The sequence below is a fragment of the Hyperoodon ampullatus genome (assembly GCF_949752795.1).
Source record: "Hyperoodon ampullatus genome assembly, chromosome: 18".
In the NCBI taxonomy this organism is placed as follows: Eukaryota; Metazoa; Chordata; class Mammalia; order Artiodactyla; family Ziphiidae; genus Hyperoodon; species Hyperoodon ampullatus.
Genome location: NC_136931.1, coordinates 46,893,396 through 46,913,630, shown reverse-complemented (window position 1 = coordinate 46,913,630; position 20,235 = coordinate 46,893,396). Strand labels below are relative to the sequence as shown.

Sequence of the window (20,235 nt, the reverse complement as noted above, 5' to 3'; positions counted from 1 at the left end):
GTCAAGATATTCCTGCAACTGTGTATTTATCTTATTAAGTGCTCACATCAGAAGAGTAAGTATGAGACCTGGGCCAGATGCCCTCCAGGCTGGCACTTCCACAGGCCCTGGTGCGGGCAGATGGTCCAGAGCTGCTGTGCTCCAAGTACAAGATCTGCTCCCAGTAGCAGCTCCTCCCTTCAAGGGCAATCCGGTCGTGCTGGCCTCAGACAAGAGCTGCCCTAGATGCTGTGCAGATGCTACATACCAAAGACGCAAGTTACTGCGCCCTGGGGCCATCTAAAATGAATATAACCATGTTATTCAATGAGCTGGGCTTGACAAGCTCGAGTAAACCTTAACTTTATTCTTCCCCTTCACCCCTTCCTCCTATGGCTAACATGGCTCCTTGGGTGCCAAGTCTTCTTCAGACACTCTTAGACAATGACAAGTCCAGTCCAGTTAAATAATCTCATAGCTCCAGGCGAGTGTAACATCAAAATTCCCAATTCTATTTTTTTTAACAGATTTATGTTATGTTATGTTATTTTATTTATTTATTTAATGGCTGCATTGGGTCTTCCTTGCTGCGCGCGGGCTTTCTCTAGTTGCGGCGAGTGGGGGCTACTCTTCATTGTGGTGCGCGGATTTCTCATTGCGGTGGCTTCTCTTGTTGCAGAGCACGGGCTCTAGGCATGCGGGCTTCAGTAGTTGTGGCTCGCAGGCTTAGTTGCTTCGCGGCATGTGGGCTCTTCCCGGACCAGGGCTTGAACCCGTGTCCCCTGCATTGACAGGCAGACTCTCAACCACGGCGCTACCAGGGAAGCCCTCCCAATTCTACTCTAAGTAGCACTTCTCCCCCCAGCTCTGCAGTGCCTCGGGCTCATAGCCTGCAGAGGTGGGCCGGACACGGTCCTGTTTCTCTTCCTTCACTCCAACTTCTCTCATCTTCTCTCCTACTTGTTAGCTCTGCTTCAGATCCACTTAGGGTCCCGCCCTGTGGGCAGAGAGGAGGTGCTAGGGGCGGCAAATGTCTGGCTGGCGTGGTACATTTATGACCTGGAGCAATGCCCTCTGGATGGGACAGACATCTAGTGCCAACTCATTCTCCCATAGGGACCTTTTGCAGGTTCTTGGACCTCCCTGGTCGGCACCTTGGATGGGGGGTGCCTCCCCCCGCCTTGGCCACATTTGACCCATTCTCAGCCCCTGGGTATCCCCTCTGTAGGATTGCATTGCTCCTCTAGGCTGACCCTTGGATAGGATAATTTATAAAATGACTTTAGGCTGGTTTCTCAGCAAAGGGCCTTCATTTGGTCCAAGGGAGCCACACACATTTAAAGGTCCCATTGTTGGTAGAACAGCAGCTCACTCCAGTGTAGCCTACTCTCCCGTTTTGCTCTGCCAGACCCAGCGAGCCTCTTAGGTTTTGATTTCTCCCAGCAAGCATCTGGCACTAGCCCTTGTACCCCCTAAACTTCAGGGGCATATCCAGCTCTGCCAGTGGCTGTCTTGAAGTCCCTCTATTGTTATTTCATCGGTGAGTAGGAAGCTCCCCCTCTTCTTGCCACTGGGGTCAGAACAGGGCGCACTCACAGCTCTCCCAAACAGTCCTCACTGTCTGCCTCTTCCACTTCCCAGCTCCTGGTATTTGGCCAGGGGTGAGTCTTGAGCTACCGCTCACAAAACCAGTTTCCAGAGTCTGCATGGAAGGTCTAACACCATCGGGCTGTGGCGATACTTGGTATCCGTTGATGGACTTTGGCTGAAACTGAAACAGCTTAGGTCCTCCTTTTTATGCGCTGTATTCAACTCATAGGTGTGATCCTCCATTCTGTCGTCTGTAAAGAAAGCAGAATGATGCCAACCCCTCAAGATTATTTTACAAGTTAAAGAGATCATCCCTGGGGGAAAGCTTTACTAAACTGTGAAGCACTCCACCTGCTCTGCTGTTGTGCTTCTTTGCCAGACAGCCTCACAGGCTAGGGCAGTGCTCTCCATCTTTTTTGGCCACACTGTGCAGGAGGAATGACGCTCCTATCTGTATGTAACACCTGCCTTCAGGGAGAACAGTTTTGAGCAATCCCTAGTGCACCAGTTATAACTTCACCTCTTCTCGCTCACTGAAGAGTGAGCCAGACTCTCGGCACTTACAGGGACAGCCTTGGCTCTGTGCGTTTTTTTTTTTTTTTTTCTAAGTTACCATTTTAAAATTCCACTATCTAGCTGTTGTGATAGGAGGCTCCTCCCCCAAAAGCACGACACTGTACCTCAGAGGCTGTTGCCATGCATCTCAAGGGTTCACAGGAGCCCTTTAATTTGGGGGAAATCCTGTGCCTGCTCTTTGTGGGCGCCCAGAGACCAGTCTGGGAAGGGGCCGATAGAGCATGCCAGAAACCTGATTGCCTTTTGAACTCATTGCTGATGATTCCGTGTGACTGTTCCCAGGAGACAAGGCAGACAGGGCTCTGTCTGGGTGTGATTATCCTGATACTCACCCTGGGGGTGCATTTTCTATATTATATCAGTGGGAGAAATGGCGATGCCCAAGGGCATGTGCTGGCCCCTCCCCGCACAGGAGGTAATGACCCTCCCAACACACATCTCCTGTGCCTCTGCCCTGGTGGTCGGATTTTTTTTTTTTTTTTTTTTTTTTTTGCGGTATGCGGGCCTCTCGCTGTTGTGGCCTCTCGCATTGCGGAGCACAGGCTCCGGACGCGCAGGCTCAGCGGCCACGGCTCACGAGCCCAGCCACTCCGCGACAGGTGGGACCTTCCCAGACCGGGGCACGAACCCGTGTCCTTTACATCGGCAGGCGGACTCTCAACCACTGTGCCACCAGGGAAGCCCGGTCAGATTTTTAATGGCCTGCCCTGCTCACATTCTCCCAGTGACACCACACCCATTTTTCTTAGAGAAAACACTTCTGCCTTCCCTGCTTGAGGTTTGAGAGCAGTGTAGCCACTTCACCCCTCCTCACTCCAGGGGTGGACACTTGGAGGCCTGAGTGGGTGACATGATCCATCCCCATAATCCCAGCTGACCTCACAGTGGCCCTTGTGAGTTTTCAGGCAGCTTGAATCTCTGCGCCCTCTTCCCTGTTCTAGCTTGGTCAGAATCAATGTGATGAATGTTCTTCCAGTACTATTTCTTTATTTTAAAAAATTGCATAATAATACATGAATATATTCTTATTGTAAAAGAATCCAACAATACAGAAGTAAAATGTGAAAGGCAGCTTCACTTCCCCCTGACACTTTTCCCTTCCTAGTAACCTCTCTTTTATTTATACCCATATGTGTACATATATAAATATATAGTTCTAAAAAGTGCATAAATGGAATCATGCTATATGTAATGTTCTGAAACTTCATGTTTCACCATGTAATATGCCTTAGTAATCTTTCCATGTCAGTATGCATAGATCTACTGTATTCTTTCTGATAGTTACATGGTATTTTATTTTAGGACCATTCTATAATGTATGCAGTCATTCAGGGTCCATTTTCACTTTTCAGTTCCTTTGTTATAACAGATAGTGTTTTGGTGAATACCTATCTATCTATCGACCTATCTATCTATCTAGACCCGTGTGAGTATTTTGGTTAGATGGAATTTTTAGAAATGTAATTGATATAATTCCTGGGTCGAAGAGAGGCACTTCTTTAAATCTTTTGATAGATATTTTCATATTACCTTCATGAAAATGTTCAGTAATGTACATTCCCACCAACTGTGTATGAGATTACCCATTTCCGTGCAGCTTCTCCAATACTGGATTTTTTTTTTTGGCCGAACTGTGCGGCATGTGAGATCTTAGTTCCCTGACCAGGGATTGAACCCGTGCCCCCTGCAGTGGAATCACAGAGTCTTAACCACTGGACCGCCAGGGAAGTCCAACACTAGATATTTTGAATCTTTAACATTTTTGCTCATAGGATGAGTAAGAATGATGGTATCTTGTTGTTTCCGTTTACATTTTGAGGATTCTTTCAACTTAGGTGATCCAAGTCCATTTCATATAAATATGAGAAATGATGGAGTATTCAGTAAATAATACTGGGGTAGTTGACTGTCTATTTGGAAAAGTTACAAATAGGCAACAAAAGTAAATTCAAGTGTTTTAAAGATTGAATATATTTTTCAAAAATATAGAAGCTGTATAGACATTCTATAATTTCTTAAGCTTTGGAAATGAGAAGGCTTTTTCCTAGTGTGATATAAACATAGAAGTCATCAAAGAAATGACAACCATGAGCACATTAAAAATATAAAGCTATGGAAAAATTATTCACAAAATAAGACCACTGTCTTTCTACATATATAACTGATAAAGGGTTGATATACTAACATTCAAAGAACTTCTGCAAATCAAATAAGAAAAAACCAAGTATAGAAACATAAGTTACTGGACTTCCCTGGTGGCGCAGTGGTTAAGAATCCGCCTGCCAACGCAGGGGACACGGGTTCGAGCCCTGGTCTAGGGAGATCCCACATACCTCAGAGTAACTAAGCCCGTGTGCCACAACTACTGAGCCTGTGTGCCACAGCTACTGAAGCCCACATGCCTAGAGCCCACGTTCCACAGCAAGAGAAGCCACTACAATGAGAAGCACGCACACTGCAATGAAGAGTAACCCCCACTCACCACAACTAGAGAAAGCCCGTGCTCAGCAACAAAGACCCAACACAGCCAAAAATAAGTAAATAAAATAAATAAATTAATTTTTTTAAAAAAGAAAGAAACATAAATACTATATACAATATGTAAATATTTTCTACCTCAATTTTCATCCAAGAAATTAAAATAGTATTGAGTGTGATGTTTGATTTTATGTTTTCCAATTTTCTGGGCCACAGTGCCCATATATTTGATCAAACATTGTTCTAGATGCTTCTGTGAGGATGTTTTTTGGGTGAGATTTAGGTTTAAATTGACAGACTTTGAGTAAGCAGATTCCCTTTCATTAATGTGGGTGGGTCTCTTCCGATTAGTCAAAGGCTTGAATAGAATAAAAAGCTGACCTCTCCTGAGCAAGAGGGAATTCTCCACCAGACCGCATCTGCATCATCAGCTCTTCCTAGTTTCCCAGCAGACAGCCTTTGGAGTTGAACAGCAACTTCTTCCTGAGTCTCCAGCCTACTGGCCTCCTCCATCAGATTCTAGACTCACCAAACCACCACAGTCATATGAGCCAACACCTTAAATAAATCTCTTTAGATGTATATACACTTTGGTTCCATTTCTCTGGAGGACCCTGACTAATACACTGATTTATTAAATTTTAAATGTTAATTTTTTAAAAAAAATTAAAATATATTTTTCCTTGTTGGCAGGATTATGGCGCCTCTTATAGACTATTAGGAGAGAGAAGGTTGATTCAGCCAGGGAAGGTAATTTGTCAATATTTATAAAAATTTCAAATGTATATACTATTTAATACAGCAGTACCACTTTCAGGAAATGTACAAATGCACAGCATTTATGTGAAAGGATGTTCCTGGTAGCATTATTTATAATAGTGGAAAATTAGAGATTCTTTTTATTATTCATTCATTTATTTATCAAATACCAAATGCCTGCTCTGTGCTAGGTTCAGTTTTAGGCACCTGGCTATACCGTAATGAGTAAAACAGACGTGATGACTGCTGTCAAGGGCTTCTCGGTCTAGAGGGAGGAATCACATATGAAATGAACAGACAAGTATGTAAGTCAAACTGTCACAGCACCTCAAGGGGGTGAGGGCTACTTGAAATTGGGTGATCGGGGAACGTCTCTCTAAAGAATGACACTGGAGGGCTTCCCTGGTGGCGCAGTGGTTGGGAGTCCACCTGCCAATGCAGGGGACACGGGTTCGTGCCCTGGTCCAGGAAGATCCCACATGCCGCGGAGCGGCTGGGCCCGTGAGCCATGGCCGCTGAGCCTGCGCGTCCGGAGCCTGTGCTCCGCAATGGGAGAGGCCACAACAGTGAGGCCCACATACAGCAAAAAAATAAATAAAATAAAATAAAAATAAAGAATGACACTGGAGAGAAAAACTGAAAGAAGGGGGTCAGCCAGCCAAGCAAAGTGTGAAGGAAACTGTGTGCAGAGATTAAGAGCTTGAGGCCAGGCCAGCAGATTGATATCAGAGAAGGCGTCGCAGGAGCCTGGAGAGAGAATCAGGGCCAGATGGGCCCAGGGCCTGGTAGGCCAGGAAGCGGGGATCAGAACAGGAAACCAGTGAAAGGTTTTATTCAGGGCAATGACATGATCTAGTTTATGTTCTTCAAAGGTTCCTCTGGGGGCTTCCCTGGTGGCGCAGTGGTTGAGAATCTGCCTGCTAATGCAGGGGACACGGGTTCGAGCCCTGGTCTGGGAGAATCCCACATGCCACGGAGCTACTAGGCCCCGTGAGCCACGACTACTGAGCCTGCGCGTCTGGAGCCTGTGCTCCGCAACGAGGGAGGCCGCAACAGTGAGAGGCCCGCGCACCGTGATGAAGAGTGGCCCCCGCTTGCCACGACTAGAGAAAGCCTTCGCACAGAGACGAAGACGCAACACAGCAAAAATAAATAAATTAATTAATAAAAACTCCTACCCCCAACGTCGTCTTTAAAAAAAAAAAAAAAAAAAGGTTCCTCTGGCGTGGTGTGAACTGATCGGGATGAGGACAAAAAGAAAGACTGGGTTCGAAGCTTTTGCAGTAGGCCAGGTGAGAGGTAATGGCTGCTGTGGAGTTGGAGAGAAGTAGATTCATACAAGATATATTCTGGAGACAGAACCAGGAGGACTTGATGGTGAATTGTATGTGGGTGGTAAGGGAGAGGACATCCAAAATGGCTTCCTGACCACTCTACGCCTATCGGGAGGGCTAAAATAAAAATGCTAAAACACCCCCAAGTGCTGACAAGGATGTGGAGCACCTGCATCTCTCATAGATTGCCAGAGGGAATGCACAGTGGTACAGCCTTTCTGGCCAACAGACTGAAGGTATCTTAAAAAGTTAAACATACAATTACCATATGACTCAGCCATCCTTCTCCTGGAGATTTGACCTAGAGAAATGGCAACTTATATCCACACATAAACCTGTGCATGAATGTTTAGAGCAGCTCTGTCCATGATTGCCCTAAACTGAAACAACCCAAGTGTGCTTCAGTGGGTGTATGAATAAGCAAATTGTGGTGCAGTCATACAGTGGAACAAAGTACTCAGCAATAAAAGGAAACAAACTGTGATAGTATCAGCTGGGGTGAATATCAAAGACCTTATGCTGAGTGAAAGAAGCCAGTCTCTAAAGGTTAAAATTATAGGATTTCATTTTCGTGACATCCTTGGAAAGGTGAAACCATGAGGATAGGGAGCAGATCTGTGGTTGTCAGTGGTTAGGGGTGAGGGGAAGATGGGACTCCGCCCCTTTTTGTCTTGATCGTGGTGGTAGTTATAGGAATCGATGTGTGTTCAAATTCACAGAACTGTACAGCTCTCCCTGAAAAAAGTTCCTTTTTAAAGTATGATTATTTTAAAAATAAGAAAATTAAATTGTTAAAAAAAAATGACTCTCGGGTTTCTGGCATGGGCAGAAAGGTAGATTCCACCATTTACAGAGGTGGAATAGGCTGGGCGGTGGGACCAGATTTGGGGGATGGCATGAAAAATCCGGTTTGGACTTGTGAAGTTGGGATGCTCCCTGGACACAGCTGGATACACAGGAGTCTGGGGCCGGAGATAGAGATTTGGGAGTCATTAATGATTAAAGCCATGGTAGTGAATTAGAACACCTGGGGAGGACTTCCCTGGTGGTCCAGTGGCCAAGACTCCAAGCTCCCAATGCAGGGGGTCTGGGTTCGATCCCTGGTCAGGGAACTAGATCCCGCATGCATGCCGCAACTAAGGAGTCCGTGAGCTGCAACTAAGGAGCCAGTGAGCCGCAACTAAGACCCAGCGTGACCAAAAAAAAAAAAAAAAGAACACCTGGGGAGAGGGTGTAGGGCAAGAACAAAAGGGGAGAACCTTCCAGAACAATGAACAATGCCTTCCAGAGAGTGGGGGCAGGAGGAGGAGCCAGGGTCGAGATGGAGGGATCCGGGGATCGTGGGGTATTAGGAGTGCGTCTCCTCTGACTGTCCTCCAGGGACCTTCCCTGTGAGGAGGGCTGCTGAGGTAGACAGGGACTTCTAAATGAGAACGAGGGACTCGTAAGAATGGTTTTAGAAAGTCAGCAGGTCTTTGCGGCTGTTTGCCATCAGATCTGGGAAAAATTTTCTCTGAGCCGCGCTTGTAGCAAAATGACACTTCCTCCTGCTTCCTTCCCTACCCATCCATCCTCAACATCTGAACCCTCCTCAACCTCCACTGCTGCAGAGGCCACAAACTGGGAGCCTAGGAGCCGTCCACAGCCCTCCGTTCTGGTTTGTTTTCACCACACACAATCCTTTCACATTTTGAATTGGTTATCAGCTTAAAAGAATATAAAATTTCAAAAACAGCAGCAACAGCTGGATATCCAACTTGAAAAACTGGAAGGTATGGCAACATGGAGTCCACAGCCCTGCGTGGTACCAAGACAGGAGTTGAAGTCAGATGGGCCACGCACTCTCCGGGCGGCCATGGTCTTTACTACTCCCTGCGGATCTCCAGCATCAAGAGCTGGTTGCCATTTATCACCGGTTTGCACCATGGTTTCTGCTCTTTTGTGTAACCTGGGTTGTTCCACAGCCGTCCAAACTTCTGCAGAGTGGCACAGTAAAAGCAGACACCTGCTTGGCTTATTGAAACTTGAGAAGATTTTTTTGATGATGGTATGTACATCTATCATATGGGCCCACAGGTAAGGTGTTACCACATTTTTAATCAACTTCTTTTTATTGAGGCTTAATTTGCATTTTAGCATCCATTTTAAGCATAGAGTTCACTAAGTTTTGACAGATCTGTGTGACTCCTACCCCAATCAAGTTATAGAAGATTTCCATCACCCTAAAATGTCCCTCTGGTATCCCCCCAACCAATCCCCTCCCTGTCCCATCCCCAACCCCTGACAACCACTGATATGCTTTCTGTCACTTAAAGGGGTTCTTGTACCAATTCCAACCTGGGGTGTCATTTCCCCCACATCACCAAGCAGTTCCCCTGATACCAGCTGAGTGTCCTACAATTCAACTCAATTCTGATACTGTCTACCCAGAGAGAGTGAGTCACTTCCATGCCCTTTCCCAGCACACCGCTTTCCCCAAGTTGCCACCCAGAAGCTCTCCAAAATCCATCCTTTCTGGTTTTTATGGTGGCTTCATTTACAAAGGTAAGATGGATTAAATCATTGGCCATTGGTGACTGATTCAACCTCCAGACCCTCTCCCATCCCTGGAGGTGAGGGGTGGTAGGACTGAAAGTTCCAACCCTCCAATCACATAATTGGTCCCACTGGCAATCAGCCCTCATCATTAGGTGGGGATCCAAAAGTCACCTTATTAGCATAACAAAAGACACCTTTGTTGCTCTCATCACTTAGGAAATTCTAAGGATTTTAAGAGTTCTGTGCCAGAAATGGGGATGAAGATCAAATATGTATTCATTATAAATCACAATATCACAGTCAGAGGCTATACTGTTATCTATATGGGCAGGTTGCTACTTTTTATTGCCAAGTAGTGTTCTGTTGCATGGCTACATCACAGATTTAAAATCCATTCTCTTTTGATGGACTCCTGGGCCGTTTCCAATTTGGGGCTATTATGATTAAAGCTGCCCTGAATATTTGCGTGCAGACTTTGTGTATATAGAGAGGCTCTCATCCTCCTGAGTAATACCTAGGAGGACCCTGCTGCTCGTAACCTCAGAAGTGATGCCTCCAAAGCCCTCCTGTGTTTTTGAGCTGGGCGATTCCTCACCAGGCTGGTTGGCATGTGGTCGGCACGCAGCAGCAGGGGTGCTGCTGGTACTGGCAATCAGAGCCAAAGCTTGCTGGCTTGTTTGTTCAGTTCACTTTGCAGTGAACTTTCCTGTTTACATTTTTTTTTTCTGGCTGACCTCTTGATTTATAGCAAATAATTTGATTGTTTTCCAAAGGATAAGCAAACAAGGAGTTATTTTAGTGGAGGCTTTTAGGGAACACCCTAGAAGAGTGGGTTGTGCTCTAAGCATAGAGAACTGCTAGAAAACAATTATTAGGAAGGGGGGAGGGGACAAGGGAATCAGTGACTTGCAAGCCCATGATTGTGCATAAATTACAAGTAGTAAATTAGGCATCCAGGAACACATCTCCTCATCTTCATATGGGCAGGGCATGTGTGATGGTGACTCCATGGGTAGGAAGACTGGGTTGCTCTCCTGTTTCTAAGAACACTGCGCAGGGCCAAGTACCCTTCCACAGGGCAGCATCGTTCATGATCTCCACCCTACTCATTCAATCCTCTCTCTTTTTTTTTTTTTTTGCTGTACGCGGGCCTCTCACTGTTGTGGCCTCTCCCGTTGCGGAGCACAGGCTCCGGACGCGCAGGCTCAGCGGCCATGGCTCTCGGGCCCAGCCGCTCCGCGGCATGTGGGATCTTTCCGGAACGGGGCACTAACTCGCATCCCCTGAATCAGCAGGCAGACTCTCAACCACCACGCCACCAGGGAAGCCCTCAATCCTCTCTTGTTTCCATGGCAATCAAGATCCCATATTGGAGAACAGTATGGAGGTTCCTTAAGAAACTAAAAATGGGGCTTCCCTGGTGGCGCAGTGGTTGAGAGTCCGCCTGCTGATGCAGGGTACACGGGTTCATGCCCCGGTCTGAGAAGATCCCACATGCCACGGAGCGGCTCAGCCCGTGAGCCACGGCCGCTGAGCCTGCACGTCCGGAGCCTGTGCTCCGCAACGGGAGAGGCCACAGCAGTGAGAGGCCCACGTACCACACACACAAAAAAAAACTAAAAATGGAGCTACCATATGATCCAGCAATCCCACTCCTGGGCGTATATCCATAGAAAAACATGGTTTGAAAGGATACATGCACCCCAATGTTCATTGCAGTGCTGTTTATAATAGCCAAGATATGGAAGCAACCTAAATGTCCATCAACAGATGAATGGGAAAAGAAGATGAGGTACATATATACAATGGAATATTACTCAGCCATTAAAAAGACTGAAATAATGCCATTTGCAGCAACATGGATGGACCTAGAGATTATCATACTAAGTGAAGTAAGACAGAGAAAGACAAATATCATATGAAATAGTTTATATGCGGAATCTAAAAAAAATGATTCAAACGAACTTATTTGCAAAACAGAAACAGACTCACAGATTTAGAGAATGAATTTATGGTTATCGGGGGGAAGAGGGGGTGAAGAGATAGATTGGGAGTTTGGGATTGACAGGTACATAGTGCCATATTTAAAGTAGATAACAAACAAGGACCTACTGTATAGCACAGGGAACTCTGCTTAGAACTCTGTAATAACCTAAATGGGAAAAGAATTTGAAAAAGAATAGATACATGTGTATGTATAACTGAATCCCTCTGCTCTACACCTGAAACTAACACAACATTGTAAATCAACTATACTTCAATATAAAATTTTTAAAAATCCGATAACAAGCATGGGAATTTTTATCAATAGAAGGAGGAGAGCTTGCAGTGGAGACTATCAGTCAGATGATACTCGACCTTAGAAAGTGCCCATCCAGTAGTCTGTTCTTGGTCTTGTAGTGCTATGTCCACATAGCCCCAGCCAGCCAGCTCTCAAAAGCCCCTTTCTGAATGATGGGGTGTCCCAATATTTTGATGCCAGAGCTACTGGCTGGAACCATAAGAAATCTCCCCTAAGTACAGCCATAATAGGTAGGATAAACACTAAGATTTCATAACTCCTACAAAGCAAATAGAGTTTAGAAATTCCAGGATCATAAAACAATTTAAAATAAAAGAAGACATCACTGGGTAGTTTTCAGTAGGATATAGGATGCTGAGGTACAGCATCTTATCCATTAGAGTTAAGATACATTTGGCTGCAAGTTAGAGAATATCTGGCCAATAGTGAGTCAGCCATAGGGATGATTGGAGGTGGTAATCCCAGCTCAACAAGCTCATCAAGGGCCCAGGCCCTTTCCATCCTTCTTCTCTGCCACCTTTAGCTTGTTACCTTTCTTCTTCAAGTATGTGGTCTTATGGCCCCCACACGGCTGCTGTAGCTCCAAGTATCATATCCTCACGTAAAATCTTCCAAACCAGGAAGGGAGAGGGCAGCTCCTCACACATCTATCTCTTCTAGTAAGAAGGAATATCTTTCCCAGAGACGCTCAGCAGACTTCTTACCATTTTTTGGCTAAAATTGGGTCACGTGTCCATCCTGAGACCAGTCACCTATAAAGGGGAACAAGATTGTCATGACTAGTTCCAATTACGATTCAACCCCTGGGGCTGGGGGATCTGCAACAGGGGATGATTGACTTAGTTGTCTCACTGTACCCTTCTAGTCTGAATTCTGTAAAATCACTCTCTTCCAAAAATATTTCTCTACCCCGTTTCCTCTTCTGTAACATTTTCTCTCCCCTAGTTCCGTGCCTCCGTGGGGATCAACTTCATGCACCTTCCCACTTCCAACAGCGTTTATCAGATTTCATTCATTCTAGCCCATTCTTCTTCTGGTATGTGACCCCAGCATCCTTTTCCCAGAACATGGGCCACCATCTCGATGCCTTGATCTCCCTCCATATGATTTTTCAGAACTGGCCTTAAAGGGAACTCAGCAAGCTTCTCACTTCTCTTTGCAGAGTTTTAGCTGCCACAACTACCTGTATTGCTTTGGTCTTTTTTTTTTTTTTTCAACCAGAGGGGTCACATCAGAGAGAGGAAGGTAAAAAGTTGAACACTTTCTCACACTATTTTACTCTATTTGTTCCCCGCCCCACCGCCAGCCTCTGTCTTTCACCTCTGATTCTACTCTCCCAGAATCTATGGCCTGACTTTTCTACCACATCTCTTTCTACTTCTTCTTTTTTTTTTTTTTTTTTTTTTGCGGTATGCAGGCCTCTCACTGTTGTGGCCTCTCCCGTTGCGGAGCACAGGCTCCGGACGCACAGGCTCAGCGGCCATGGCTCACGGGCCCAGCCGCTCCGCGGCATGTGGGATCTTCCCGGACCGGGGCACGAACCCGTGTCCCCTGCATCGGCAGGCGGATGCCCAACCACTGCGCCACCAGGGAAACCCTCTTTCTACTTCTTATTGGTACTCTGCTTCTTCCCTTAGGATGATTCTTGCAACTAATTTTGCAGACTCCCAGTCTTCTTGTTCCTACCTACCCCCATCTGTTCTTCACCTTCCACCCCCGTCCCCCAACCCTAACCTGGTCTACTTTTTGCCCCTTCCCAGGGTCCAAGTGAAGCAGATTTATTTCTCCTGCTTTGCATCACAGCTTCCCTTGCCCCACCAGGCATATACACAGACTTGCTAAACTATCCTGAGATTCTGGTCACAGGTGATGTATTCAGCTCAGGAAAAGTTATCAAGTCAGCCACCTCCCTGTGCCTCCCTGCTTCCTGCCTGCCCCTCTGCCCTACTCTGACTGACACTGGTTCATGGATCGTCTGAGCTGCAGTGGTTTCAACACTCACTACCTTCAGTCAGGCTGCAGTGGACCATCTTTGCCAATTTCTTAATGACTTCTTGAGTGGCTTCCCTAGGTTTCTGGTCACGCTTGGTGATTTAAAACTCCTAGCCTCCTCCCCATTCTCCTACGAGCTGAGACTTGACCTGTGGCCCAGGGGACCTATGGCAGAGATTAATGTAGTCTACACTTCCTCCCATCCTTCTGGGTTACACTGCCCTAGGTTTGGGGGGGGGACACTTCCTCCTAAGAGGGAAAGGTTCCTACTCCCATGGCCACCAATGACTCCCTTTTATAAACATTTAAAAACTCGTTTTGTTAATTAACAAAATTTTACTGCTAAGAAACCTAGTTCTCTAAAAATCACAGACTGGGAACTCCCTGGTGGTCCAGTGGTCAGGACTGCGCACTTTCACTGCCGGGACCCAGGTTCGGTCCCTGGTCAGGGAACTAAGATTCCACAAGCCGTGTGGCATGGCCAAAATAATAATAATAATAAATTTAAAATAAATAAATAAAATAAAATCACAGACTTTCAGAAACGTGGCTGTTTGAAATCCCATCAGTGAGAATGGAACATTCCTCTGCTGCTTGCAGGCTCTGGGCAGGAGCCTGTGACACAGAGGAGCAGCCTTGCTTTTCAGCCCCCAGAGCTTCAGATAAGGAGATTTCAGGCATGAAATTCTACCTTTAACTTTATTTTGTGTTTTCCAAAGAATCGGACCCTGGGTCTGCTTCTCAGGCCAGGCCTGAAATTGACCTCTTTCCACCCAGGCCTACTGTGCTTTGAGCCCATCAAATACTACTTCATCAAAGCATCACCTAAACGTCACCCTTACCCCAAACCTCTAATAACCCTGTCTCTTCTTTCGTGAGATGCCCCACGCTTCCTCTGGAATGTGGTCTCCTTTGCTCCAGCAAGAAAATAAACGTAACTTTGTTGGGCTGCAGTTGTGTGAGACAGGCTTCATCACTCTGTGAGTGAGGAGACCTGTTATCTAGCTCATGCGTTCTCAGCACAGGCAGCATTGCTCCCAAAGATGTGAAAATTAGTTCTGGAGGAGCCCAAAAGTCTTACAGTGGTTTGTGGCCTTCCAAAAGGCACACACATAAACAGATACATAGTATGTCTGTTGTACTAAAATTTCATGGGCGGGCTTCCCTGGTGGCGCAGTGGTTGAGACTGCGCCTGCCGATGCAGGGGACACGGGTTCGTGCCCCGGTCCAGGAGGATCCCACATGCCGCGGAGGGGCTGGGCCCGTGAGCCATGGCCACTGAGCCTGCGCGTCCAGAGCCTGTGCTCCGCAACGGGAGAGGCCACAGCAGTGAGAGGCCCGCGTACCGCAAAAAAAAAAAAAAAAAAAAAAAAAATTTCATGGGCCGGGAGGGGAAGGTACTGAGTAGAAAGGCTCCTTGAGGGAACAATGATACAAAAACTTGAGAAACAGTGCTTTAGCTAATACTGAATAGCTTTTGGTGTCTGCTGTGAGTCAGGTACCCGGGTGCTGGCTCTCTTTGGCAGCTTGAATTGAGTTCTTCTGACCTCGGTCTTGGGAGACCCAATCTGGTTTGACCTCTCCCAGCACTCCAGAACTCCCCCACTCAGCCCTGTTCCTGCGATGCCCTCATCCATGGGAGCCTCATACCTGCTTTCTCTGCCAGATGGGGAGAGTGCCTGGTGCCCCGTCATTCACACATACGTGCCCACACCGTCTCTCTGCCCGTCTCCCTCCTCTGCTTAGATGGGCACAGGGCAGCTGCCCCAGAACACGTGCTTTACTCCTTGAGCACCCCTTTCCCTTGACTTCCGAGAGATATGGAGAACACCACAACTCTGCCCTCACCGCCACCCAGCCTCTGATGACTTTTCACCCTCCCCACCCGTCAGCCTTCAGTCCACACAGGCTGGGGTAGGGGTGGGGTCCTGGGTGACGGCTGGGAGCAGCAAAGCCAGCTGAGTTGCCTCTTCTTCCTCGGTGTAAACTCTGGGGGAGGAGTCAGACTCCTGTTCTTCATGGCTCTCTCTGTCCTCACTCGTGGGCCCTTGCTACCACTCCTGGAGCTGCAAGACTCCACGTCACCACTGTGCCCTTTCTGCACCACGCAGACCCACGTTCACATCAAGGTCTGAGTGCCTTAGGACAGACAGATGAGCCATGGGACACAGGGACAGCTCATGCCTTCATCTCTGTACAGAGACGATGTCTCTGTCCCTCCACCTGAGACCCAGTCCCCATCCACAGCCAGTCCTCATTCCCCAGCGACCTTAATCTCAGGAAGAAAACAGATGCTAAAGACATTAGTATTGAAATCCTGGAAGTTCTGAGCGCAGCCATCTGCACACAGTAAGTGCACCGTAAATGTTTTCGAACTAAAGCTGACCGGGACTTCCCTGGTGGTCCAGTGGTTAAAACTCTGAGCTTCCACTGCAGGGGTCGCAGGTTTGATCCCTGGTCAAGGAACTAAGATCCCACATGCTGTGTGGTGCGGCCAAAATAAAAAAATAAAGTAAGAGACTTCTTGGTTTGTCATTAAAAAACAAAAGCAAATTAAAAAAGGAAATAATAAAGCTGACAGTGCAAACAGGTGCCAGCATTTCTCTGGTTGCTTTCCCAGGGGAGGAGGCCCTGACCAACTCTTTCTCATGCACCACCACTCAGTGGAAAATGAAAAATTACTAAGTGATCACAGTTTGATAAAAACAGCTCTTAAGAACACACATTTGTCTTTGTAGTAACCCGAAGTCAACTGGGCTAACTAATTCTCTTCATTTATTTTTTTTCCAAGAGGGTTTCTTTACTGGGAAGAGGATGTATCCACACAAATAGTCGATCTGCTTTGCATCTAGTTCTGTTTCTCATTGTGGCCTGTTTACATTTGTCCTGGTCAGACTCCCTCAGCCGCCTCTGGAAGTTTGACTGGGCCCAGTCACGGCAGATGACACACAGCTGGTGGCAGAGTGGCTCAGGGACCCGAGTTTCAGAGTCAGCTAATTTCAGCTTCCAGTCCTGCTTCAATCACTTATTGGCCATGGGATCTCAGGTGAGAGACTTCACCTCGCCGGGCCCATTCCCTCACCTGTAAAATGGGAATAGTAATAGTACCTGCCTCACGGCTACTGAGAAGGTTGAAGACAATGTCAGGCGAAGCCCTTAAGATAGGTTAGCTATTATTTTTATTCTCCCAATCCAAATCCTCTCTCAGCAACTAGGCATCTTATAGTTTAACACTTTTCCTTCAGAGTCTTCGTGTTTTATCCTTCCATCCACCAACACCACCTAAGATACACTCACATACACCACCCACACACACCATAAAAAAAAAAAGATTAAGAAAAAACCATTCTCTTTTGCTTGCTACCAAATTTATTTAGGTAATTTTTCTTCTGTCATTTTTCATAAATGTCCCTGAAAGTCTGAATTTATTGAACAGTGGAAACTTTCTGGAAGAGCGCATGTGACAGCAGGATGCTCCCTCATTCCTGGAGTCCTGTGTCCCCATTTCTGCCCAGCTGAGTCAGTAGTTCTGAAGGACAGATTCTTCCTCTCTCCTGTCCCAAGTCACTGGGCAGCTCCCTCAGACCCTGGACACTGCTGTCAACTCCTCCTTCACCTTCAGCAAAGCATAGGAGCCCGCCTGCTGCCCTGGGGAGCTCCTTATTCTCCAGAGTTCTCTCTCACCTTGACCGCTCCCTGAGCATGTTGGGGGACGCGAAGGGAGGGCAGTGTGGCGAGATCAAGAGCTGGGCTCTTGTGGGCACATCCTGAGGAAGGCTGGGTACCTGCTCTGACCCAAACAGTGCCAGTCCCAGCCTGCCTCTCCAAGGTTCTGCCTGACTTGAGCTTGGAACTGCCCCAGGGATGATCTGCTTTGCAGGCCAGTCCACCTAGCCACCTGCTCCAGAGCCCTCCTAGAGTTCACTACCTGGCCTCTATGTTAGACAGCTCCTGTGGCGGCCCCTCTCCTGCACTCTTCAGTGTCACGCTGCCTTCCTGCCTCCAAGGGCCACAGGCTCCGGTCAGCCTCCCCAGCAGCCCCTGGAAGTCAGCTTGGAACCCAGATGATGAGAAACAGTAGACAAGTGGGTCGACACAGGAATTCAGGGTGTTGAGGGGCAGCACGTAACTTCTCCACTTCGGGCTTTCACCCTGGCTGTAGACCACAACATGGGACACGTTGTAGGGCCCAAAGCAGATGAGGAAGTTGAGCAGCATGGCTGCTGCGAGCCCGCCACCCTCTTCCGCCGGCGCTGGCTGGCTCCCTTACCGAGTATGCACGCCAGGCGGCTATAGCAGTAGCTGGTGATGAGCAGGGGCACCCCAAAAAGGACCGCAGCCGTCTCCAGCTGGACGGGCAGGAGAAAGGCCGCTGATCCTGCCAGAATTCCAGGTAGCAGGTCCCGCCAGCTGATCCTTCCAGAATTCCAGGTAGCAGGTCCCGTTGATACCCTGGGTCGGGGAGGAGCACCCCGAGAATTCAGTGACATAGACCACCCTGCAGTGAGCGGCGGCCAGGAGCCATCAGGCCCCGCTGACCAGGCCAGCCCGTCCCGGCCTTGGCCGTGTCTTGTACCAAAGCGGGTAGGCCACTCTCAGGAAGCGCTCGTCGCTCACAGCTGCCAGGAAGAGGGATGTAAGACAGATGGTGGTGAAGAAGAGGAACCTGGAGACGGGGCAGACAATGAAGCGCAGGGACCAGCGCGTGCCACTCGCTGCCTTCACCGCGCGGAACGGCAGGAAGAGCAACAGGGCGCGGGGCCGATAGGGTCAGGTTCAGCGAGAACACGCGCACGGCCACCGGACAGCGCTGCAACTTGTCCACGAGGATCACCAGGGCCTCCAGCTTGAGGGGAAGCCCCACGAGGAAGGTGACGAGGTACACGGAGAAGTAGAGCCCGTGATTGCCGAGGAAGAAGGACCGGCCTGAGCTGGTGTTCACGGTCACGGCCACTAGCAAGAGAGGGACAGAGATGGCAGTCTGGGTGGGCATCTTGCACCATCCGCTTCTCAGCTATCAGAAGGGAACATCGTCTCCAGCCTCATTCCCTCATGCCCCCAGTGCTTTCCCCAGCGGGGTCAGCCTGCCTGTCTTCCTGGTCATAGCCTGTCTCCTGTCCCTTTCCTGTCCTTCTCTTCCTGGTCACACCCTGTCTCCTGTTTCCTTTCTCTAAGCACCAAGGTGCCGTCCACAGAGCCCCTCAGGGTCCCGCGCTTACCTGCTGGTTTGAGAACCCAAGTTCTCTGCCGTTCAGCAACTTGCTAGCTCCTCCAGAACAAGTCCGGTGAGCTATGATCTGGCAGAACTGATAAAAACCTGGCAGTGCCCATAATGTCACTCGCTGCTGAGCAATGGCACAAAAGATGCCTTTAGCTCTGTTAGCAGTGCCAGCCCAGTCCACAAAATGAGGGGCAAATTCCACGACTGCCTGCGTGCCTTGCTCCCCAGCAGCCTCAGATGGGATGAGCAGACTTCGTCTTCTTCTCTCTGATCATCTACTTGAATTTTATCTGCTCCTCTAGAATGGCACTCATCCAGTTTGCCTTGTTGTAAGGGTAGGAAGTGTGATACAGTGATGTAGAGCTTGGGCTCTGGAGCCTGGGCTTGGGTTCAATGCTGGTCCTATCATTTACTGACTCTGTGATTTGGGGCAAGTGACTTAAGCCCTCTGTATCTCTGCTTTCTCATCTATAAAACAGGGATAATCATGACCAATCTCATAGGCTTGTGTACATTAAAGCGTTAATACATGTCAAAGGCTAAGTTAAGTGGTAACTATGGTGAGCCCTTGACAGATGCCGGCTGTCACCACAGATGCCGGCTGTCACCACAGATGCCGGCTGCCAGTCACTCAAGTGGGCTTGTCTCTGGACTGATAGTTATAATATTAACATTGGTGGCAATGATGATGACAGCTACCTTTCAGTGGGCACATAATCCATAGCAGACCCACTGCTTCTCAGGGCATCACCTTATGTCTTGAAATCCTCACAGTGGGGAAGTGATTCACTCCAGGTAATACAGCTTGTTAAGTATCGCCACCAGGGTTCAAACTTCTGTCCAGCTTCAGAGAGTATTTACTTATTCATTCAAATATTTATGGAATGCAGTGAGATACCATTTCATACACCCACTAGAATGGCTATAAGCAAAAAAAAAAAAAATCAGATAATACCAAGTGTTGGTGAGGATGTGGAGAAATGGAAATCCTCATACATTGCTGGTGAGAATGTAAAATGATGGAGTCACTTTGGAAGGCAGTTGGGCAGTTTCTTAAAAAGGTAAACATAAATCTACCACTTAACCCGGTTCTGCTATAGGTATCTACTTAAGAGAAATGAAAACATATGTCCACGCAGAGACTTGCTCATAAATATTCATAATAGCATTAGTCATAATAACCAAAAAGTGGAAACATCACCTGGTGGTCTTATGCCAATGAATGGATAAACCATGTGGCATAGCCATACAATAGAATACTATTTGGCAATGAAAAGTAATGAAATACCCATGTATACCCATGTATACCATAACACAGATAAACCTAAAAACATTGTGCTAGGTGAAACAAGCCAGACATAGAAGACCATGTATGTTTCCATTTTTATGAAATGTCCAGAATAGGCAAATGTGTAGAGACAGAAGGTAGATTACTGGTGGCCTGGGGACTGAGAGTGGAAATGGGG

General features: G+C 47.6%; 1 protein-coding gene across 1 annotated transcript; it reads right to left on the bottom strand.

Moving 5' to 3' along the window:
- Window positions 1-17,472: 17,472 nt before the first annotated feature.
- FFAR3 (free fatty acid receptor 3) lies at window positions 17,473-18,879 on the bottom strand (the record flags this gene model as incomplete). Its single annotated transcript, XM_079724068.1, is given in 7 exon segments — window positions 17,473-17,783; window positions 17,786-17,912; window positions 17,914-18,072; window positions 18,076-18,309; window positions 18,311-18,501; window positions 18,768-18,810; window positions 18,814-18,879. Coding segments are annotated over 7 exon segments (1,131 nt in total).
- Between the last annotated feature and the right edge of the window lie 1,356 nt (window positions 18,880-20,235).